Below are 23,990 nucleotides of genomic sequence, written 5' to 3'. Positions count from 1 at the left end.
AAATAATGGAAACTCGATTTGATGCATTCCCTCCCTCCCCCGAGAACCGGCATTGCTCCCCTCGAAGGCCCCCCCCCCGCGATCAGGCACCCCCCTGCGATCCGGCACCCCCCCTGCCTCGAACCGGCACCCCCCCCCCGGCCACGATCCAACCCCCCCCCCCGACACGATTGGGCACCCCCCGACACGATCCGACATCCCCCCGACACAATTGGGCACCCCCCCGCCGCTTCTTACCCTCATCTGGGCACTCTTGAAAATCGGCCTTCTCCTCTGCTGGGCCTTGAGCATCTGAGCATGCTCAAGGCCTGCGAGTTCACGTTCTGAACGTGAACGTGAACTCGCAGGCCTTGAGCTCAGATGCTCAAGGCCCAGCAGAGGAGAAGGCCGATTTTCAAGAGTGCCCAGATGAGGGTAAGATGAGTGCCCAGATGAGTGCCCAGATGGCAGGGGAGCGTTCTATTTTGAACGCTGGAGAAAGCATATCCAAAACAACATGACCTAAATAACTAATTGAAAGAAGCTAAGTTATTTTTTACTATATAACTTATTTTGAATAGTTGAAAAGTGCATTTAAGTATAAAAGTATATATATAAAAAAATGAACGCAAAAAAAGTATAAAAAATATGACTATGATAAAGATATAGGGGATGATTTGATAGACCTTTGAGGTGTTTTTCACTTCAAGTGGTCAATCTGACACCCCATATTCAGCATATTCCATATCACTGGAATTTTGTTACTTATGTAATGTTAGCACCTAGAGCATTATTCCAGTTACAGCTTCATATCTTTCTAATTTGGTGCTATTCTATGCCCCAAGGCGGTTATTACGATCTCTGAATGACAGTAGGTAGTCGTTCCTCATATTTCGAAGGCACATCTTGCGTCAACTAGAGATTGTGCTTTTTTTTTTTTTGGTTCCACGGTTATGGAATAATCTGCCCATAGATTTGAGAAAAGAAGAATCATATAAATTGTAAAAGACATTTAAAAGCACATTTTTTCCAATTGGGACTGTGATCTCTGTTTTATTGTTTTACTATTAGAATTGTTACTGTTGAGATATTTGCTATCATATTTTATGATAAAAAAACTTTTTAACTTTAGTTCTTAATCTTTCCTTTTCTATTTTTAATGGAGTTCTTTTCTTGATGAATATGAATTGTGTTTTGTAAACCGCTTTGATCCTGTGAGGCTGTTATGCGCTATATAAAGTTCTTAATAAACATAATTGGGCGCTAGTTGCCTTTCCTATTCTATAAAAGCCAGGCACCTATTGCCAGACACCTAACGTTTCTGTGGGTGGAGCGTGACTTAGGCACCGCTAAGCGCGATTCTCCAAAAACTTAGGCGTGTAAAACCGTGGCCTACATTTCAGGCGCTACTAGCTGCAATTCTACAAAGGGCGCCTAAGTGTGATCGACACGCAGCCGGTGCCAGTTTTCTAGGCGCTGGACGATTTAGGCGCCATTTATAGAATCAGCCCCCAAGGGTTTACACTGACCCTAAATGTACAGTGGTACCTCAATTTGCGAGTGTTTTGCAAGACGAGCAAAACATTCGCAAAATCGGCGCCTTGGAAACCGAGCTTGCCTCGATGTACGAGCGCCTCCCCCCCCACGATCCGACATCCCCCCCCCCCGCACCTATCCACCCACCTGAACACATTGCTTAACCCCCATCTGGCACCCGGCACTAACGCACAGGACATGCCGGTGCCCGAAGATCTGCCCTCTTCTTTTTGCTGGGCCTTGAGAATCTCAGAGAGAGCGGGAACTCGAAGGCCTTGAGCATGCGCAGATGCTCAAGGCCCAGGAAAAAGAAGAGGGCAGATCTTTGGGCACTGGCATGTCCTGTGCGTTGGTGCCGGGTGCCAGATGGGGGGGGGGGTTAAGCGGTGTGTTCGGGTGGGTGGATGGTTGCGGGGGGATGTCAGATCGCGGGGGGGATGGCGGATCATGTGGGGGGGGCCTTCGTGAGCGGAGAGAGCAATACCAGTTTTCGGGGCGGGGGAATAGAGCAGTACCGCTGGCCTCGGGGGGGGGGGGGGAACGAATCAAGCGAGTTTCCTTTACTTTCTATGGGGAAACTCGCTTTGATATATGAGTAATTTGGTTTACGAGCATGCTTCTGGAACGAATTATGCTCGTAAACCAAGGTTCCACTGTACAGTGGTGCCTCACACAACGAACTTAATCCGTTCCAGGAGCAAGTTTGTTATGTGAAACGTTCGTTGTGTGAAACGCGTTTTCCCATAACAATACATGTTAAAAAAAATAATTCGTTCTGTAGCATAAAATATGCTAAGATGACATAAAAAAAGATAAATTTTTGGTTATTATTTTTATTTAGATACATCTAAAAACATAATTGTTTTTTAAAACAACACACATTTTTTAAATTTAAAGACAGACTAAGTAGAGTCTAATTTTACAGTGAGAGGGCAGAGTCTCAGCGGCAAAAACTGGGACTTAACTGTTCATTTTTTTTTTTTTTCTACCGTGTTTCCCCGATGATAAGGCAGGGCCATCAAATAAGACAGCCCCCCCTTTTTAGAAAAAAATGTAAAATAAGGCACCCCCCCGCAAATAAGCCACCCACCGATACCTGCGCTTACCCGAATCGGGTGGTACGGTGGGTGACTCCGTGTGGTCCCTGGCACCCCCGACACGATCGGGGCAAGAGGGAGCTCAAGCCCTCTTGCCCCCCCGACTCCCCGACACGATCGGGGCAAGAGGGAGCTCAAGCCCTCTTGCCACCCCCCGACTCCCTGACACGATCGGAGCAAGAGGGAGCTCAAGCCCTCTTGCCTCCCCCGACTCCCCGACACGATCGGGGCAAGAGGGAGCTCAAGCCCTCTTGCCCCCCCGACTCCCCGACACGATCGGGGCAAGAGGGAGCTCAAGCCCTCTTGCCCCCCCGACTCCCCGACACGATCGGGGCAAAAGGGAGCTCAAGCCCTCTTGCCCCCCCGACTCCCCGACACGATCGGGGCAAAAGGGAGCCCAAGCCCTCTTGCCCCGCCGATTCCCCAACTCCCCGACAATATCGGGCCAGGAGGGAGCCCAAGTCCTCCTGGCCACGGCGACCCCCTAACCCCACCCTGCACTACATTACGGGCAGGAGGGATCCCAGGCCCTCCTGCCCTCGACGCAAACCCCCCCTCCCCCCAACGACCGCCCCCCCCCCAAGAACCTCCGATCGCCCCCCCAGCCGACCCGCGACCCCCCTGGCCGACCCCCACGACACCCCCAACCCCCTTCCCCGTACCTTTCTGTAGTTGGCCGGACAGACGGGAGCCAAACCCGCCTGTCCGGCAGGCAGCCATCGACGGAATGAGGCCGGATTGGCCCATCCGTCCCAAAGCTCCGCCTACTGGTGGGGCCTAAGGCGCCTGGGCCAATCAGAATAGGCCCGGGAGCCTTAGGTCCCTCCTGGGGGCAGGGCCTGAGGCACATGGTCGGGTTGGGCCCATGTGCCTCAGGCCCCGCCCCCAGGAGGGACCTAAGGCTCCCGGGCCTATTCTGATTGGCCCAGGCGCCTTAGGCCCCACCAGTAGGCGGAGCTTTGGGACGGATGGGCCAATCCGGCCTCATTCCGTCGTTGGCTGCCTGCCGGACAGGCGGGTTTGGCACCCGTCTGTCCGGCCAACTACAGAAAGGTACGGGGAAGGGGGTTGGGGGTGTCGTGGGGGTCGGCCAGGGGGGTCGCGGGTCGGCTGGGGGGGCGGTCGGAGGTTCTTGGGGGGGGGCGGTCGTTGGGGGGAGGGGGGGTTTGCGTCGAGGGCAGGAGGGCCTGGGATCCCTCCTGCCCGTAATGTAGTGCAGGGTGGGGTTAGGGGGTCGCCGTGGCCAGGAGGACTTGGGCTCCCTCCTGGCCCGATATTGTGTGGGGAGTTGGGGAATCGGCGGGGCAAGAGGGCTTGGGCTCCTTTTTGCCCCGATCGTGTCGGGGAGTCGGGGGGGGGGGGCAAGAGGGAACCAGGCGGAGAGAGGGCAGTTAAGCGCAGTGCCTGCGCGGAAGGATGCAGCTCGGGCGACTTCGTTGTGTGAAACAAAGTTCGTTGTACGGATCAAGACATAAAGTTCGTTGTGCGCAGCGTTCGCTGTGCGAGGCGTCCGTTATGCGAGGCACCACTGTAGTTAGTTATTGCAGAAATGGGAATTGGGGTTTAAAAATGTACATCAGACCTATTGGGGGGGGGAGCCTGAGAGCAATTTAAGCTCCCCTTCATAGCTCCAGAGCAACGTTTGCCCTGCAGCTTCTGAGACGTTTTTCCCTTGTCCAATTATGCCTGTTTGAAAATGAAGGTTAATGCTAATAAGGAGTTAAGCTATTGAGCATTTTTTGTGCTACCAGCGCAGATTTCAACTGGAGAGATATTGATAGATTGATCATCGGACCTATTGTTGCACACAGGGAATTTGGCTTCATCCTGTGGGGCAAAATCAGCTCCGCTGGAAGTCTTCTGGGGTGTTGTTTCAGTCAGAATAAGGATATAACTGAAAGAGGAATGTGAAATTTAAAGTGTGGGGGGGTGCAAGATGATTGCAAATTTTCCTGTGGCTGTATATCAAAATTGTAAGGGCCTTCTTAAACTACACTGAGCCGCCGATTATTCAGCCACTGCCTGATAAGTTCTGCTGAGTATCGTCTCTGATGGCCACAGCGCTGCGCTGCCTGGGTTGTCTGTCGATGGAGTAGGGGAGGGGCCAGTAGTTATGGAATCGCCCCCACATTTGGTTCTGGTGCCCGCATAGTTAAGCAAACAGAGAGGACTGCTTTGTCCACTTAACTGTTCAGGTAGAAGCACTGAATATCAGCAGACGTCCACGTAACCTCCAGGTCACTGCCTGGCTCGAGTTATTCAGTGCAGGTACCTGGACATGGCTCTTGGCGGCTTAGAAAACCATTGATAGAGCTTTCTCGTCTTGCTGGACTGATCTTTACCTTTCATACAACAGAATATGGACTTATTACTTAACTAAGAAGTATTTTCTTTGCAGTTAGAAGTAATTCTGGACTTTCTGTAACTTCAGGAATCTGTGGAACTTCCTCTGACTCATCCTGAGTATTATGAGGAGATGGGTATAAAGCCACCCAAAGGAGTTATTCTGTATGGCCCCCCTGGCACAGGTATGCTTCATCAGTTTTGTACTATAGAAAGGAGTGTAGAGTACACTTCCCCCTCCCCATTCGCGGTTCCTGCACTCGCGGTTTCATATAATTGCGATTTTTTTTCTGGGGAGGGGGAAAATAAAAAAAACTGTCTTAATGTTAAAAAAAAAAATCCATCTTTTTTTCCTCCCTGCCACCTTCCCGGCCTTACCTGGTGGTCTAGAGGGCTTTCGGGGCAGGAGCGATCTTCCTACGCTCCTGCCCCGTGCAGATCGCCATGAGGAAATGGCTGCTGGGAGTTCCTGTAGTCTCTCGAGACTACGTCGGGAACTCCCTAAAGCCATTTCCAGTCCAGATGCGTGGATATACACTTCCCTGCTGGCAGATGGAGACTGAGAACTACTGGTTTAACACCTCCACTCTAAAATGGATCCAGTGCAAGCCACAACTTGCCTGTGTTTCTCAGTGTCCAGCAGAAGATAGGTGAGCTAAACTGTGCCATCAGGATCTAGCTTGGTAGAATCCTTTTTGTGGCAATCCCCAGTTGAGCTTCTCACTGCACAAGTCTCTGAGGCCAGGGACTGCAGAGGATTTGTTGCAAGCACCACTACGTAAAGGAGGAGCCAGCAGGGCTTGTCCCGTGTGATTCATTTTCGGCTTCTGGATCATTTGAGAAGCATCCCTTCAGCTTCTTGTAAGGGGGTACCTTTTAAAATTGTTCAAACATAGAACTGACAAGGAATGCTATGATGATCTTACAAAGAGGGTCATTCCGTTGAGACCTTGGGCTGCAGGTCTTCAGACATTTTGACAGTATTCCACAAAGGCGTCTACTAAATAAACAGTGACGGGTCAAAAGCGCGCAACGACAAAGGCGCGACGACAACCCAGCGCAGACAACTGAGCGCAAGGTGGAAGCATGCCGAAGAAAAACAGTATCTTAAAGGGCTCTGACGGGGGGTGTTGGGGGGAACCCCCCCCCCCACTTTACTTAACGGAGATCTCACCGGCGTGGGGGATTTGGGGGGTTGTAACCCCCCACATTATACTGAAAACTTCACTTTTTCCCTAAAAAAGTTAAGTTTCCAGTAAATGAGGGGGGTTACAACCTCCAACAACGCCGGCGCAATCTCTATTAAGTAAAGTGGGGGAGTTCCCCCCCCCCACACCCCCTGTCGGAGCCCCTTAAAATACTGTTTTTCTTCGGCGCGCTTCCGCCTTGCGATCAGTTGTCGGCGCTGGATTGTCAGCGCGCCTTTGTCGACACGCGCTTTTGTCTATGAACCAAATAAACTGAGGCCCAAATTCTGTAACCGGCGCCTATCTAGAAGGAATAACAAGCTCAATTAAGCTTTATAATCAGCACTCATTGAAACTTAGGCGCCTATTAAGAGAGAGCGATTCTGTAACAAGGCGCCTCTAAAAATTTAGGTGGCTTTAAAAAAATAGGCGCTATGCATGTTAGGCGTGGGCGTGGCTTTGTGTTAGAATCGCTGCTCTTAAGCGTGCTTAAGCACTCGCATGGCCGCCTGACTTTTAGTTGTGCCTAGAGCTGGCCTATTTATTGGCCACCGGTGTGGGCCCCAAAGTGACGGACTGGATTAGGAACTAGTTGAGTGGAAGGCGACAGAGAGTAAATGATACATGGAACTCACTCTAAGGACAGGGACACCAGTGGTGTGCTACAAGGTCGGTTCTCGGACCTGTTCTTTTTAACATTTTTATAAGAGAATTGCTGGTAAGGTTTGCCTCTTTTTCAGATGATATCAAAATCTGCAATAGGGTAGACCATAGTAGGCTTAATTTTAAATTTTGGTGGAATTCGGTATGTCACATATACAAAATGGAAAGATCAATAGCGGGGCAAAATGGAAATTATAAAAACTTCATTAAAATTTGGGAACCATTAACGTCCTTTTGTCATGATTGATGCCATTTTTCTAATATTTCTATATTTAATATGTAAGATAAAGGTGGGGTGGGGGGAGGATTTCTATTATATGAAAAAGAACATTACTAGAGGGATTTCAGGGTGGGAGAGGGAGGGTTATATTTGCAATTATAAGATATAACGTTACGATGTACAAGTGGTTAAACCTATGTTACTGTGTTGTAATTTTTGTACACTTGATGAAAGTTTTAAAATCAATAAAGAATTATTTAAAAAAAAAAAAAATAAAATTCTGCGATAGGGTAGACATCTCTGGTGTGGATAACACAAGGAAGGACCTAGCAGAGTCAAAAAGGAATGGGTTTAAAAAAAAAAGCTAGAAACGGTTGTGGTTATGCTTGGTTCAATTAGGGGGAATGGATATGAGAGGGGACCTATTGGAGGGGGCTGATGGTTTTTCTTGTCTGGGGGGAGGGTGGTCTTTAAACATAGAAAGATGACGGCAGAAAAGGGCTACAGCCCATCAAGTCTGCCCACTCTACTGACCCCACCCCCTTAAGTCTATACCCTAGTGACCCTATTCCTTATCTTCATCCTCGTAGGGATCCCACGTAGGTATCCCATTTATTCTTAAAGGCTGGGATGCTGCTGGCCTCGATCACCTGCACTGGAAGCTTGTTCCAATGATCTATCACTCTTTCCGTGAAGAAGTACTTCCTGGCATCACCATGAAATTTCCCTCCCCTGAGTTTGAGCGGATGCCCTCTTGTGGCTGAGAGTCCTTTGAGAAAGAAAATATCATCTTCCACCTCGACACGTCCCGTGATGTACTTAATTGTCTCAATCATGTCTCCCCTCTCCCTACGTTCCTCGAGAGTGTAGAGCTGCAATTTGTTCAGTCTTTCTTCGTATGAGAGACCCCTGAGCCCCGTTGATTGTCAGAGAGTATCAGAGTACAGCTCTCTGATGAGTGTGCCTGCTGGTTTCTTTATACTTGGGGGTTGGGGATTGTTTAAGGGGGTATTTCCTTCCTACTGGTTATTGGGTTTGTGAGAATTGTTACCTGCTGTCTCTATTTGACTGTTCCTACTCGCTGTGTTCGATGGGGGGGATCTCTTTTCTTGTGGTGGGGGGGAGTGCTCGGAGAGGTGCTGCAGGGTGGGGGGGGATACATTAGGTTTGAAAATTTTTGATGACTGCCTATTTGCTGTATATTACTCCTTACATGTTGGTTTTGGAGTTTTTCTGTCGTCAATAAAAAATGATTTGACCTAAAAATAAAAGCTAGGATGATGGTAGCCTCACTAGCCTCCTCCATTTTTCTTCAGGCTCCAGAGTGACTAGTTTAATTGAAGAGTTTATGTTGGTTATTTGTTTGTTGCCATGAGAGGATTAGTTGTGTATTACTTTATTAGAGAAATATGGGCTGGTTGTGGACTGTACAGGATAGTTTATAGGGTGCAAACCTTTAACCAATAGTTCTCAGTCTCCATTTGCTGGCAGGAGAGCATAGATCCATGCATCTGAACTAGTCTGAAGGGACTCGAGGAAAGCTAATTTCATTCTCTTTGCTCTGACTTTGCCTAGCATGTTACACTAACATTTAGCTCTCTGAAATTTGGAAATACAGTGGTACCTTGGATTACGAGCATAATCCGTTCCAGGAGCATGCTCGTAATCCAAAATGCTCGTATATCAAAGCAAGTTTCCCCATAGGAAGTAAGGGAAACTTGCTTTGATATGTTCCCACCCCAAACCTTCCCCCCCCAGGCCAGCAGCGCTGCTCCCCTCCCACGAGAACCGGCCCCCCCCACCGCCATCGGGCACCCCCCCCCCCGGGCACCACCCCCCCCGCCGCGACCTGAGGTCCCCCCAACCCACCCGAACCCTCTTCTTACTTTTCTGTAACCTCCGCAGCGGCACCGGCACCAGCATGTCCTGTGCGTGGTGCCGGTGCCTGAAGATCTGCTTCCTGTGCAAAGCCTGAGAGTTCACGTCGAACGTGAACTCTCACGGCCCAGCACAGGAAGTAGATCTTCAGGCACCGGCACCACGCACAGGACATGCTGGTACCGGTGCCGCTGCGGAGGCTACAGAAAAGTAAGAAGAGGGTTCGGGTAGGTTGGGGGGACCTCAGATCGCGGGGGAGAGGGTGCCGGTTCGCAGGGGGGGCGCTCGCAAATCGAAGCGCGCTCGGTTTCCGAGGCGCCGATTTTGCGAATGTTTTGCTCGTCTTGCAAAACACTTGCAAACCGGTGCACTCGTAAACCGAGGTACCACTGTAGTATTATACTGAAGATTTAAATTTAGAATTGCATCAGTAAAAATGTACTTTTTTTCTCTCTCCAAAAAAGGTAAGACTTTATTGGCCAAAGCAGTAGCGAACCAGACGTCGGCCACGTTCCTCCGTGTTGTTGGCTCTGAGCTTATTCAGAAATATCTGGGAGATGGGCCAAAGCTGGTGCGTGAGCTGTTCAGAGTGGCTGAGGAACATGCGCCATCCATTGTGTTCATTGATGAAATCGATGCCATTGGTACAAAGAGGTAAAACAACAGAATTCCTTTTAACAGGAATTGCCTTAGGTTCCAAATGCTGTTCTGTTTGATTTCTATTTATCACTTTTAAAAATGGACCAACACGGCTATCACACCATTTTAAACATAATCCTGTAAGTTGGTTCTATCGTAAATCTCAGGTATCTCCAAATTATGGCCCTCATTCCCAATCAAATCTGACTCGCAGAGCAATTTTTGTCCACACACTCCTGAATTGGGTTTTTTTATGGTTCACTGTTTGAAGAGTTGCCATAAGTGGTTTATCAAATAATTTGAACCTTGGAATGTGCCTTTGTGGACATCACTGTTTCCAGACACAGCTCTGCATGTCTCGTTCCATTAGGCTTCCCTTTATTCATCTTTCTGTCCACACTGTTTGTTTCTTCACACTTTTTTATGGTAGCACCATCTCTCTGTCTAGTATAGCAATGGCCACATCAGAGACGCAGATTTCCTTTTAATTAAATAAAAGTACAGTTTTTCAAAAGCAAGGCATATTTTCACCTGACTTGCTGTGCTTAACCTCCCTTTCTCCCCAACTCCTCAAAGGTACGATTCCAATTCCGGTGGGGAGCGAGAGATCCAGCGTACCATGTTGGAGCTACTGAACCAGCTAGATGGCTTTGACTCCCGAGGAGATGTAAAAGTTATCATGGCCACAAACAGAATAGAAACTTTGGACCCAGCATTAATCAGACCAGGTGTGTTGCATTAATTATCAGATCCACAAGGAACGCTTTTGACTGTAGTGTGCAGTTAGTTATTCAGGTGAGGGTTTATGTTTGAATATTCTATTTTTATGATAAAACAAGCCATTACAATGCCTGAGTCCGTCTATATAAAGTTAAAAGATCAAAATGTGGATAAATATTCTTTCCAACTGTAATAACATCCACTTTTACTGATATGCAAAGTCTTCCGTAAGTGCTTGCTGTGCCATATATCCATGAAAGGCAGTTCTACCATAGCTTAAGAGTTTATTTTTTTGTACAGCCTCATCTTATGTTTGCATCTGAATAATTATAGAATGGATGTATGTCCATCTCGTGTGCCTGTTCAGGTGGGATGCGGATATGTGTATTTGTGTGCTGCATACCCTATTGCATTTGAACAGACATAAACCCTACCGCGATTCATCCAGAGGGGCTAAAACTTCTGCAGAACTGCCTAGAGCAGTGGTCTCAAACTCAAACCCTTTGCGGGGCCACATTTTGGATTTGTAGTACTTGGAGGGCCGCAGAAAAAATAGTTAATGTCTTATTAAAGAAATGACAATTTTGCATTTATCCCAGGACAAGCAGGCAGCATATTCTTAACGCATGGGTGACGTCACCGACGGAGCCCCGGTACGGACCTTTTTAACTAGAAAGTTCTAGTTGGCCGCACCGCGCATGCGCGAGTGCCTTCCCGCCCGACGGAGGAGAGCGTGGTCCCCAGTTTCTTCATTTCCGCGGAGTGAAGAAGACGCATGTGTTTTCAACGGCCGTTGAAAAACTAATTTTTGCCTTCCCGCTCGCGTATTTTTTCACTTTTTTTCCTTTTTTCTTATCGGTTTCCCTTTATTTTTGTTTTCAAAAAAAAAAAAAACTCGTCGAGTTTTCCTTATTTTTTCAGGCCGGCCCCGGCGGGTCCTGTTGCCACCATACAGGCCTCCGGGTTCGATTTTGCGGAGGCCGTGTTTCCATTCATGCCCCCTCAACCGGGTTTTAAGAAGTGCCAGCGGTGTGCACGCCCAATCTCCCTCACCGACCCACACAATTGGTGCCTCCAGTGCTTGGGTCCAGAGCATCGGGCTGACACCTGCACCCGCTGTGCTACGCTTAAAAAGCGTACTTTGAAAAATCAGCAGATCCAGCAAAATATTTTGTTTGGTACCGGATCTGCCATGGAACCGGCTGCGACGTCGACGGCACCACAAAAGTCGGCACCGACGACATCAACACCACCGGACTCTTCCTCGGGGTCGTTGGGCCCAGGTAAGCTGGCTAAGAAGCCTCCCACTTCCCTTGAGCGCCCTCCTGCCACGGTTGCGACACCGGCCCTCCCGGCACCGCACCGGCCCCGAAAACGCTCCGCTCCGATCTCGGTGAGTGCCTCATCATCGGCCTCCTCATCGCCGGAGCGTAGAGCGGCACCTATGGTACCGAAGAAGAAAAAAGCGGTACCGGTGCCTCCCCTGGACGACCGCATCGCGGCCATACTCCAAACACAGTTACAGGAGCAGCTGCAACAACAGCTCCAACAACTGTTGCCGGCGTTGCTGGCACCGCACCTTCCGGTACGGGACCGGTCCGAGCCTCACACTGTCCCATCGGTGTCGACCCCCTCGGTACTGATTAATACTTCCATGCCGGTGCTCTTGGCAGAAACACCTACCTTGATGCTGCCGACCCTGTCCGGTCCCAGGAACGACATTGGTCTTCCTCACCCGGTACCGCCTCGGTGCGCTCAGGCAAATCTCTTTCAAAGACCCGCCATGCCGAGCCCTCCACACCGATGTCCAAACGTACAGACCCCGACGTTAGGGACCCAGATTTGTGGGAAGACTCCCCTCACGGTACCGAGGAGGACGCTTCGTCAACCGACGAAGAACCCTCCATGACCGACACCGTCTCTAAACCAGAGCAATCCTCTTTCTCCAAATTCCTTAGGGAGATGTCAGCAGCTCTTTCCATTCCCTTAGAGTCCGACTCTAAAAAGTCTCAGGCTTTCCTCGATGCCCTAGACTTTGAGCAACATCCCAAAGAATTTCTGAAGTTGCCCGTCCACGACATCTTACGGGAAACTTTCTATAAAAACTGGGAAGCTCCCCTCACGGTTCCTGGAGCCCCTCGTAAATTGGATAGCTTGTACCGGGTTATTCCAATCCCAGGGTTTGATAAACCTCAATTGCCCCACGAGTCCCTCCTGGTGGAATCTACTTTGAAAAAATCTCAGGGTTCCAGTGTATATGCCTCCACCCCTCCTGGCAGAGAGGGAAAAACCATGGATAAATTTGGTAAGCGCCTTTTCCAAAATGCCATATTAGCCAATAGAGCCAACAACTACACCTTCCACTTCTCCTTCTACATGAAGCATCTGGTGCAACAGCTCTCCTCCTTACAGAAATACCTTCCTGAACGTAAGGTCCCTCTTTTCCAGCAACATATTTCCAGCCTCCTCCAACTCAGGAAATTCATGGTTCGCTCCATCTATGACTCATTTGAGCTGACCTCTCGCGCATCTGCCATGGCGGTGGCCATGCGACGTTTGGCATGGCTGAGAATCTCTGACCTGGACATTAACCACCAGGACCGCCTGGCTAACGCACCTTGTCTGGGTGATGAACTCTTCGGAGAGTCCCTGGACTCAACAACCCAGAAACTCTCAGCACATGAGACCAGTGGGACACTCTGATTAAACCTAAAAAGAAGACTCCACCTGCTCGCACCTACAGACAGCAGTCTTCCTACCAGCGCAGGTTCTCGGCCAGACCTCTCAACCCGCCTCAACAGCAGCCTCGCCGACCTCGTCAACAGCATCAATCTCAGGCTCGCTCACAGTCTCACCAACCTGCCAAGCCTCTCCCTCCGTCAAAACCATCTCAGCCCTTTTGACTTTTTCCTCCAGGGCATAGCCAGTCTCCCATCATCATTGCCTCTTCCTCAGCCTATCGGAGGTCGCCTCCAAATCTTCCTCAGCCGTTGGGAGGTCATCACATCAGACCAATGGGTCCTCAACATCATTCGCCACTCTCTCAACTTCCAGACTCTTCCACCAGACAATCCTCCCGTAGAGTCTGCTTCTCACTCCTCCCAAATCCCCCTCCTCCTGAGGGAGGTCCAATCCCTCCTTCTTCTCAATGCCATCGAAGAGGTGCCTCCGGACCAAAGGGGTCAGGGATTCTACTCCCGCTACTTCCTGGTTCCCAAGAAGACAGGAGACCTTCGTCCCATCCTCGATCTCAGGGACCTCAACAAGTGTCTGGTCAAGGAGAAGTTCAGAATGCTCTCCCTTGCCACGCTTTACCCTCTTCTCTCTCAACACGACTGGCTATGTTCCCTGGACCTCAAAGAGGCCTACACTTACATCCCAATCAATCCGACTTCACGTCGCTACCTACGGTTTCAGATACAGCACCGTCACTATCAGTACAAAGTGCTACCTTTTGGCCTCGCTTCATCGCCCAGGGTGTTCACCAAGTGCCTTATTGTGGTGGCGGCCTTCCTCAGGTCTCACAACCTCCAGGTGTTCCCCTACTTGGACGATTGGTTGGTGAAAGCACCTACGTCTCCACTTGTGCTACAAGCCATTCATCACACCATCTCTTTCCTCCATCTCCTGGGGTTCGAGATCAACTACCCCAAGTCGCATCTGCTTCCCACACAGCGACTTCAGTTCATTGGAGCAGTTCTCGACACCACACTAATGAGGGCGTTTCTCCCCTCCGACCGTCAACGGACCCTGCTCCACCTCTGTCGTCAGGTGCTCCTTCATCACTCCATTCCTGCCCGACAGATGATGGTCCTCCTGGGCCACATGGCCTCGACGGTCCATGTGCTTCCTCTGGCGCGACTCCACCTCAGGACACCTCAATGGACTCTTGCCAACCAATGGTCACAGACCACGGATCTTCTTTCTCATCCCATCTCTGTGACATCGTCTCTTCAGCAATCTCTTCAATGGTGGTTGAACTCCTCAAATCTTTCCAGGGGTCTACTCTTTCATCTACCCCCTCACTCCATGATCATAACCACGGATGCCTCCCCCTATGCGTGGGGAGCTCACCTGGGAGATCTACGCACCCAGGGACTCTGGACCCCTCAGGAGCGTCAACATCACATCAATTTCCTGGAACTCAGAGCCATGTTCTATGCTCTCAAGGCCTTCCAGCACCTTCTCTGCCCTCAGGTTCTTCTCCTGTGCACAGACAATCAAGTCGCCATGTACTACATAAACAAGCAAGGCGGCACCGGATCTCGCCTCCTTTGTCAGGAGGCTCTCAGCATCTGGACCTGGGCCACGGCCCGCAATCTCTTCCTCAAGGCTGTTTATATCCAGGGCAAACAGAACTCCCTGGCCGACAATCTCAGCCGCATCCTTCAACCTCACGAGTGGACTCTGGACCCTTCAACACTCCACTCCATCTTTGCTCGCTGGGGCACTCCGCAGGTGGACCTCTTTGCAGCGCCTCACAACCATCAGCTGCCCCAGTTCTGTTCCAGACTCTTCTCTCCTCATCGTCTGACCCCAGATGCATTCCTGCTCGACTGGACGGATCGGTTCCTCTATGCCTTTCCTCCACTACCTCTGATGTTGCGGACGTTATCCAAACTCCGCAGGGACAGGGCCACCATGATTCTCATCGCTCCTCGGTGACCTCGCCAACACTGGTTCTTCCTCCTGCTTCAGCTCAGCTCCAGGGAGCCCATTCCTCTTCCTGTGTTTCCTACTCTACTTACGCAGCAACGTCAGTCTCTACTGCATCCCAATCTGTCTTCGCTCCACCTGACAGCTTGGTTTCTCTCGGGCTGACCTCTCCAGAGAATCTGTCTCAGCCTGTCCGTCGCATTTTGGATGCCTCCAGGAAAATGGCCACCCTCCAATGTTACCATCAGAAGTGGACCAGGTTCTCCTCTTGGTGTCTCCTGCATCATCACGATCCCACCTCATTAGCGGTGGAAACTGTACTGGACTATTTGCTCTCTCTGTCCGACGCTGACCTCAAGTCTACCTCAATCAGAGTCCACCTCAGTGCCATCACTGCGTTTCATGAGCCTATCCTCGGAAAACCTCTCACGGCTCATCCACTGGTTTCCCGGTTCATGAGAGGCCTCTTCAATGTCAAACCACCTCTGAAGCTTCCTCCTGTCATCTGGGACCTGAATGTGGTTTTATCAGCCCTCATGAAACCCCCTTTTGAGCCTCTTGCCACAACTTCGCTCAAACTTCTAACATGGAAGGTGCTTTTCCTCATTGCCATCACCTCTGCCAGGAGGGTTAATGAGATGCATGCACTGGTCGCCGATCCACCTTTCACTGTTTTTCACCATGACAAGGTGGTTCTGCGTACCCATCCTAAATTCCTTCCCAAGGTGGTCTCGGCTTTTCACCTCAACCATTCCATTGTGTTGCCTGTCTTTTTCCCTAAACCCCATTCTCATCCTGGGGAACAGGCGTTGCACACGCTGGATTGTAAGTATGCCCTTGCATACTACCTTGACCGTACCAGGGCTCACCGCTCGTCCCCTCAGCTCTTTCTGACCTTCGATCCTAACCGTCTAGGTCGTCCTGTCTCTAAACGGACGCTTTCCAACTGGCTTGCTGCCTGTATTGCGTTCTGTTATGCTCGGGCCGGTCTCTCACTGGAAGGTGCTGTCAGGCCCACAGGGTCAGAGCTATGGCTGCTTCTATGGCTTTCCTCCGTTCCACGCCCATCGAGGAAATCTGCAAGACTGCCACTTGGTCCTCAGTTCACACTTTCACTACTCACTACTGTCTGGATGCCTTCTCCAGACGGGATGGACACTTCGGCCAATCTGTGTTACAAAATTTATTTTCCTAATGGCCAACCATCCCTCCTCCCTCTCTGTTAGCTTGGAGGTCACCCATGCGTTAAGAATATGCTGCCTGCTTGTCCTGGGATAAAGCACAGTTACTTACTGTAACAGGTGTTATCCAGGGACAGCAGGCAGATATTCTTACGTCCCACCCTCCTCCCCGGGTTGGCTTCTTAGCTGGCTTATCTTAACTGGGGACCACGCTCTCCTCCGTCGGGCGGGAAGGCACTCGCGCATGCGCGGTGCGGCCAACTAGAACTTTCTAGTTAAAAAGGTCCGTACCGGGGCTCCGTCGATGACGTCACCCATGCGTTAAGAATATCTGCCTGCTGTCCCTGGATAACACCTGTTACGGTAAGTAACTGTGCTTTATAGTTTATAAAACTTTCCTTTAACAGTTAAAAGGAAAGATATATAAACTATAAAGAGTTTTACCTCATGCAAAATTGTCATTTCTTTAATAAGACATTAACTATTTTTTCTGCGGCCCTCCAAGTACTCTATTTTTTTTCTGCAGCACTCACATTTAAAGTTCAATATCTTTTCTTTCTCAAAACTGGCACATTTCAATCACTAAATTGAAAATAAAATCATTTTCCTACCTTTGTTTGGTAATTTCATCAGTCTCTGGTTGCACTTTATTCTTCTGACTGTATCCAATACTTCTTCCCTTTTTTCAGCCTCCTGTATGCTTCCTCTCCTCCAGACCTCATTCTCTCCCCCAACTTTTTCTTTCTTTCTCTGTCTGTCTTTCTCTGATTCCGTGCCCCATTTTTTTGCTTTGTTTCTGGTTCTCTGTCCCCCCTCCTTCTTTCTTCCTTCCTCCGTGCCCCATTTTTTGCTTTTTTTTCTGGCTCCCTGTCCCCACCCCACCTTCTTTCTTTCTTCCTCCTTCCTGCCCTCCCCCATGCCACCGCCGCCGCGGAATAGGCTGCTGCCGCTATCGGGAACAGGCAGAGATCTCCCTGCTTCTCTTCTGCACCGGGCCGACCAACTCTCGCCGCCCGACATCAATTCTAATGTTGGAAAGGACGTTCCGGGCAGCCAAGCAGCGATTGGCTAGCCAGAACGTCCTCTCGACGTCAGAATTGACATCGGGCCGCGAGAGTTGGTCGGCCCTGCAGGGAACAGAAGCAGGGAGATCAAAGAAAAATGGTGCCGGCCTGATCCCCGATGGCAGCAGTGAGAAGGGAAGGGAAGCAGGTTCGGCACCACTACTCTAGACGAGCCGCACTCTAGGGAGAACAGTGGACCACCCCCCCCTTGGTATGCCACTGGAGCAGCAGCGTGTCTGGCCGGCTCGTTCGTTCAAAGCCGCAGGTGGCGGCTCCTTGCGAGATCCGTGCCTGCGTCTGAAGCCTCTCTGATGTTGTGACATCAGAGAGGCTTCCGATGCAGGAATGGATAGCGCAAGGAGCCGCCAACCCGCGGCTTTGAACGAATGAGACGGCTGCTGCTCCAAAAGGAAAAGAATGATGCCTCCAGACCGCAGGCCGCAAATAAAACCTGGAGAGCCACATGCGGCCCGTGTTTGAGACCGCTGGCCTAGAGTAAATGAAAAGCTGCAGAGTGAGGCTGTGAACAAGTTAGGCAGTGTTCCTATTAGCACGTTCAAGCTCAGAACTAAGGCGCCCTGCTCTTATTCAAGGCCACGAAGGTCGGTGCAGTGAGACTCAGAGGAGCCTTGAGTAAGCTACAGCTTCTGATGAAAATGCCAAAGGGGTCGGTTGGAGGGAGTTTTGAGAATAGCTTAGTGCCCAATGAACAAGCCGCTGGGGTTCAGTACGTACTGATAGCCCCTAAGCATTTTTAAACAATCCCATATACCCACATAACACCCCTTCCTTTCTCTAACCCCACACTCTGTCTCTTCCTCTGCTTCTGACATAGCAATGAGAGCAAGAGAGTGACTGTTGGGGATTGAAAGAGAGAGAAAGGGAGTGCTGAAAGCAGACTTGGAGACGGGAGGGAATTGACAGAGGTGATTACTTCTGGGAAGAGGGAGTGTTGGAAGTGGAAAGAAATAATGAAAGACAGAAGCCCTGATTGTATCAAGTCCGCCTAAAGATAGGCGCCAATATTGGCAGTGATTCTGTAAAACTTAGGTTCCCTTTGTAGAATCTGGCTTAGAGTTGCCTAAGTGTGATTAGGCAATGCTCGGTGTTCTTTTAGGCATCCCCAATTTATGCCAGGAATATCAGAGCCTAAAGCACCAGATTCACAAAGAGGTGCCTAACTCATAATCCGCCCCCAACCTTGCCCACTTTTAGTGTAGGCGCTTTGGGCTAGGCAACTACCGTATTTTCACGCATATAACGTGCGCGTTATACACGATTTTACAAACCGTGCATAACCTTGCGCGTTATACAACTTTTTTTTTTTACATAGTTCCCCCTCCCCCCCGACGCCCGATTCATCATCCGGAAGGACCGCTCGCACCCCCACACCGAAGGACCGCTCGCACTCCCACCCGAAGGACCGCTCGCACTCCCACAGCCTCCCCCCCTCCCGCAAGAAGAAGCTGTCTTCGGATGCCAGCTGCTTCCTCTGCCGGCGGTCCTGCCCCTTCTCTGAGCCCTGCGCTGCTTCCTCTTCCGGTGGTCCCGCCCTTTCTCTGACATCAGAGAAAGGGCGGGACCGCTGGAAGAGGAAGTAGCGTAGCGCAGGGCTCGGAGAAGGGGCGGGACCGCCGGCAGAGGAAGTAGCTGGGCTCACTGGCATCCGGAAACAAGGTAGACAGCTTCTCCGAGGGGGAGGGGGAGCGGTCCTTCAGGTGGGGGTGCGAGCGGTCCTTCGAGGTGGGGGTGCGAGCGGTCCTTCCGGATGATGAATCAGGCGTCGGGGGTGGGGGGCATCAGGCTTTCAGGATGGGGACAGGACTTCAAGGGGGGACAGGACTTCAAGGAGGACAGGCAGACCTTCAAGGGGGGACAGGCCAACGGAGAGTCGGGGCAGTGAGAGGAGAAGTCGGGGCAGCGAGAGGAGAGTTGGGGCAGCGAGCGGAGAGTCGGGGCGGCATGCGCGGTATACGCTTGTGCGCGCTATATTAAATTTTTTTTACATAAATTTGTGTTCCCTGCGCGCTATACCCGTGTGCGCGGTATATGGGTGAAAATACGGTACTTTTTTTATAAACTTGAGTTTTTTGAGATAGGTGCTTAACTTTCAATTAAAAGTCCAATTAAATTCAATTGTGAGGTGCTGAGTGCCAGTATCGGCATCGATTAAGCCTATTGATCAATTAAGTTAGGCACCCTTCAAAGAATCGGGGCCAGAGAAGGATACATTTCACCACATGGGAGGAAAAGAGAAGGAGAGATCATGGGGCTCCCCTTCTGGTTAAGTGTAGCTGGGGGAGATCTACATTTGAAGTGGAGCTGGTCACACTGTAGCCTTTATGGGGCAAGAGTTCACAAGTAGAGAATGACATGAGGTAAAAATCTGGCCCTGTCACCGGACCACGTCCCTGTCCCCACAGCATCCACCTTTCCCTCTCGCCACGTCACTGTCCTTCGGCACCCCTCGCACTGTCCGTGCATCTCCCTCCTTTCCCCTTACCTTCGTGGCACGTTTTAAGATTTGGGTAGCTTGTTGAAAGCCGCCGAAGTGTGCGTGCTTGTGTGGGCGGAAGCTTCTGACCGGAAGTTGCCAGAGGAGACGCTTCTGCCCACACACGCACGCGACTGCGCTTACACTCTGGCAGCGTTCAACAAGTCTCAAACCTTAAAATGCGCCGCGAAGGTAAGGGGGAGGGATGGAGATAGATAGATTCGGGTAGGTAGGAAGGAGGGAGGGGGCCACGCGCAATCAGTGACCGTGCGCGTTCCCTCCCTTAACTGCAGGGACAAGGCCATTCACTGCTCCACAGGGCGGTAGATGGCCTTGTCCCTGTACCTGTGGTGAGCACCTTTCCCCCTCCACCGTTTTGGCGGCTTATTCTCAGCGAGCCGTGGGTAACATCCACCGTGTCATTCTCTATTCACAAGTATTTGTTCTCTTTCTCCATGTGTCAGTAAAGGGACATTATTCATTTGGACTGGGTCTGATAGGACTTAAACAAAATGAGCAGGTAAAACCAAATTTTTCTGTTCAGTTTGTAGTAGACTATTTGCTGATGTGTTAAAGCGCATTCTATATTTTTTGGAAAAACAGTCCAAATATTTAAGCCTTCAGTGCCCTTCCCTTTTCTGGCACCACTAATTCTTCTACGGATCACAGTCCTTTAGTTACGATAAGCATTGGCCTTAGTGATATGACTTTTCTTTAGAGAGATTAAGTTGGATGTCTTCCAATACACAGGGCGCATTGATCGAAAGATCGAGTTCCCTCTACCAGATGAAAAGACCAAGAAGCGCATATTTCAGATCCACACAAGCCGGATGACATTGTCAAATGATGTAACTTTGGATGATTTGATTATGGCCAAGGATGACCTATCTGGAGCAGACATTAAGGTGAGAGTCTGGAGCATCTTTGTTGCTTGCTGAAACCCTTGTTACAAAAACAAGATCCCCAACCCAGCTTCATAACTTAAACTAGAGGTCTGCACAGGAACCCCCCCCCTAACCCACGGGGACCCCCCTCTGGCCAACGGGACTCCCAGGGGGATGGAAAGCTTTGGAAGCAGAGTTCGTCCATATAATATAATAGACACGTCAGCCTTAGTAAAAGAGGGGGATTATAAGTTGATTACCTGAACAGAAAACAAAAGAAGGGTTCTACCAAAGAGATTCCACAAGGAAAACAGCAGCGCAAACAAAAGAAACTGGAATTGATTATCTTGTCAGAAGTAATTGCTGCTTTTTATGGGGACGGGCGGGGATGGAGGTAATTCCTTGCGGGGACGGGTGGGATTTCTGTCCCCGCACAACTCTCTAACTTAAATTCACTTTGGTTCTGGTTGAGCTCAGGTTTCTGTTAAGGTACAGCCTGAATTATTTATTTTAGTATTTATAGCCTAAGTGATTTATATTCAGATAGTCTAGTATTTTCCCTATCTGTCCCGTTGGGCTCACAGTTTATCTAAAGTACTTGGGGCAGTGGAGGATTAAGTGACTTGCCCAGGATCACAAGGAGCAGTGCAGGGTTTGAACCCACAACCTCAGGGTGCTGAGACTACTGGCTGATTTCAGTGGCTTCCCTTCCACATTCATATATGTGATTGATGAGGCCTCTTCTAGTTATGTGTGAAACCTAAGGGAGCCTTTTGGCATAGCTGAGGATTTTCATTGTCATCTGAAATTGATATCGTATCAATAACTAACTCGCCTCCATCTACCACGCTAGAGGAAAGACTATTATTTTATATGGGCATTGTGGCATATATCGGTGTAATCTGTAGTGTGCACTTAGTTATTCTAATTTAATGTAATGTAGGACACTTGTCACAGTTCCAGATACCAAGTCCGTTCAGCGTAGAAGTGAAATAAAAACAAGTTTCAAAAATAGAATAAGCACAATAAAACATCATGCAGACAATCAAAGCTGTAGAATATAAGAATAGCCTTACTTTTGTGGCTTCGTTATAATTTGTCTTATTTTTTTATTTTTATTTTAATTTTCCGTTGTTTTAGTACACACTCATCCGGAGGGTGAGGAGAGGGGTATATCTTTTGTCTGGTTTTATTCCCTGATGAATATGTTGGATGGGGGAAGGGTTTTTATTTTTTCTGTATTATTATTGATTATAAGTGCTTATTATGATTATTAATATATGTATGTATACACTTCTCCCTCCGTATTCGCTGTGATAGGGGATTAACAGAACTGCAAATACAGAAAAACCGCAAATAATTTTTTCATATGTTAATTTGCTGTTTTCTATTAAAAACTATTGTGAATAGGGTGAAACCACAAATAACATGGTGGGAGACCTGGCCTGTTCGTGAAGGAGAGGCAACACACGGTGAAGAAAGTGCTGGAAATCAGTGATTTTCTCTATGCAAGCTGACATAATGGGGGGGGGGGGAGGGGAGGAGCCAGCAAGCTAAAAACCACGAATAATCAAAACCACAATTGCTGAAACCGCGAATATGGAGGGAGAATGTATTGTTTTGCACTTTTGTTAGCTTTGAAACCTTAATAAAGATTTTTAAAAATAGCCTTACTGGGTCAGACCAATAGTCCATCTAGCCCAGCATCCCTCAGAAAGAAACCATTCAAAACCCACTAATATCATCCCGTTAGTACCGGAGGTTCTTATTTCAAACTCATTATAAGACTTGCTTCATTGCTAGCAGCCACTCGCTATTAACATATGTCATAAAATACACAGCAGTAGCAAGATTAATATTTCTGCCATTAACCACCTATGTCAGGAAACAGCAATCTGTGGCTCATAAGCCACATGCAGGTCTTCTGTCATGACTGCGACTCTCCAGGCCCCAACCTCACGATGCCCCCCAGGCCTACCAAGATTACCTGGTGGTTCAGGTGGGGGGGTCTTCATAGCAGGAGCACAGCCCTCTCACTCCTGCCACCTCGCAGCTGTCTTCTAAAATGGCTGCTTTGACCTCTCGGGATACTAAAGGAAATGCCTCAAGCAGCCATGAAAGGTTATTGCAGCCAGTTTAGAAGGCAGGAACAAGAGGGCCATTCTTCTGCTACAAAGAGCCGCTGGACCACCAGGTACCTTTGAAGACCTGGGGGGAACATGGGGTTGGGGGAGAGATTAAAGAGTTGGGCCTGGAGAGGGGAGAGAATCCCATCTATGGCGGAGGAGGATAGGAAGGGAAGGAAGGTGCAGAGACCTGCAAGGGGTTGGAGGGAAGAAAGAGGGGAGAGAAGCTAGACCTTGGGAAAGGAAGAGAGAGTGAGAGATCTGGAAATATCAAACTCCCTTCTCTACCCATTGCGGCTCCTTGTAAATCTTGGGTCAAATTTTTAGAATAAATTGGCTCTTAAAGCTTGTCTACCATGAACCTATGTTATTCAGGTAAGATAACGGATAAAACTAATAAGTGTCACAATAGAGAGATCAGATTTGATTTAACACATCTTTAAATCTAGGTTAGCTGCAAATGAAAGCTGATGGTTGTGGATTGCAGCCTTGGTTCTAGTGGATATATATTTTTAAATCTTGAAAAATTAGACTAGCAAGGTTGAAAAAAAGACTACATTCCTTATGGAAAATTTGGTTAGTATTCTTCTAAATGATGCTGATGTACTATAGAATCTTCACCTGAGCTGCCATGGGAAACAGGGGCCAGTGGATCATCCGACAGATCCCAAGATTTAAATGACTTTGGTGTTAAAATTCTCAATCATGATTTAGACTTGATATATACCACAACTTAATGCACTCCCCTCTTAATCTCTGCAGGCAATTTGCACTGAAGCAGGACTCATGGCTCTGAGAGAACGAAGAATGAAAGTGACAAACGAGGACTTCAAGAAATCAAAGGAAAATGTACTTTATAAGAAACAGGAAGGCACACCGGAGGGGCTTTACCTCTAGTTACCCTCCGTTTTATTTCCTTAGATGGATTCAATGCGTAAAAGGGGGCCTCAAGTGTGCTGTAGTATTATGTGAGCAAAATAAAACCTTTTATGCTTCCTCCTTAAGCATGGGTTATTTTTCTGTCAAACATTTTATTTCATAATAAATATGACTCCAAATTAAAAATGTGTTTATTTCTGCTCCTTGGGAATAATTAGTTCCCTAATCCAACTGTTAGATGTAAAGTCACTTAGTAGTAGTGAGCAGTCTTTGCTTGTTTTATTTCTTGGGGAAGAATGAGGCATGAGTAGTTTACATTGAGGCCAGCAGCGTGCCAGATTTTAAAAGGAAATGGGATACACATGTGGGATCTCTAGGGGGTAAAATCAAGGGGGGGTGGGTCATTAGAGTGGGCAGGCTTGATGGGCTATGGCCCTTTTCTGC

The 23,990-nt window shown here is 49.1% G+C and overlaps 1 protein-coding gene across 2 annotated transcripts in view; it reads left to right on the top strand.

Moving 5' to 3' along the window:
* Nucleotides 1-23,732, top strand: part of PSMC1 (proteasome 26S subunit, ATPase 1) — a 50,662-nt gene extending 26,930 nt beyond the window's left edge. For both annotated transcript variants that reach the window (XM_033952895.1, XM_033952896.1), the window contains exons 7-11: nucleotides 5,044-5,140; nucleotides 9,368-9,557; nucleotides 10,119-10,270; nucleotides 20,408-20,562; nucleotides 23,430-23,732. In XM_033952895.1, the coding sequence (XP_033808786.1) occupies nucleotides 5,044-5,140; nucleotides 9,368-9,557; nucleotides 10,119-10,270; nucleotides 20,408-20,562; nucleotides 23,430-23,564 (729 nt within the window). In that variant the 3' untranslated portion in view covers nucleotides 23,565-23,732. The remainder of the gene's footprint in view (nucleotides 1-5,043; nucleotides 5,141-9,367; nucleotides 9,558-10,118; nucleotides 10,271-20,407; nucleotides 20,563-23,429) is intronic.
* The last annotated feature ends 258 nt before the right edge of the window (nucleotides 23,733-23,990 follow it).

Source organism: Geotrypetes seraphini, chromosome 7 (assembly GCF_902459505.1).
Source record: "Geotrypetes seraphini chromosome 7, aGeoSer1.1, whole genome shotgun sequence".
NCBI lineage: Eukaryota > Metazoa > Chordata > Amphibia > Gymnophiona > Dermophiidae > Geotrypetes > Geotrypetes seraphini.
The sequence above is the reverse complement of the archived record's forward strand: the minus strand, read 5'-3'. Positions and strand labels throughout refer to the sequence as shown.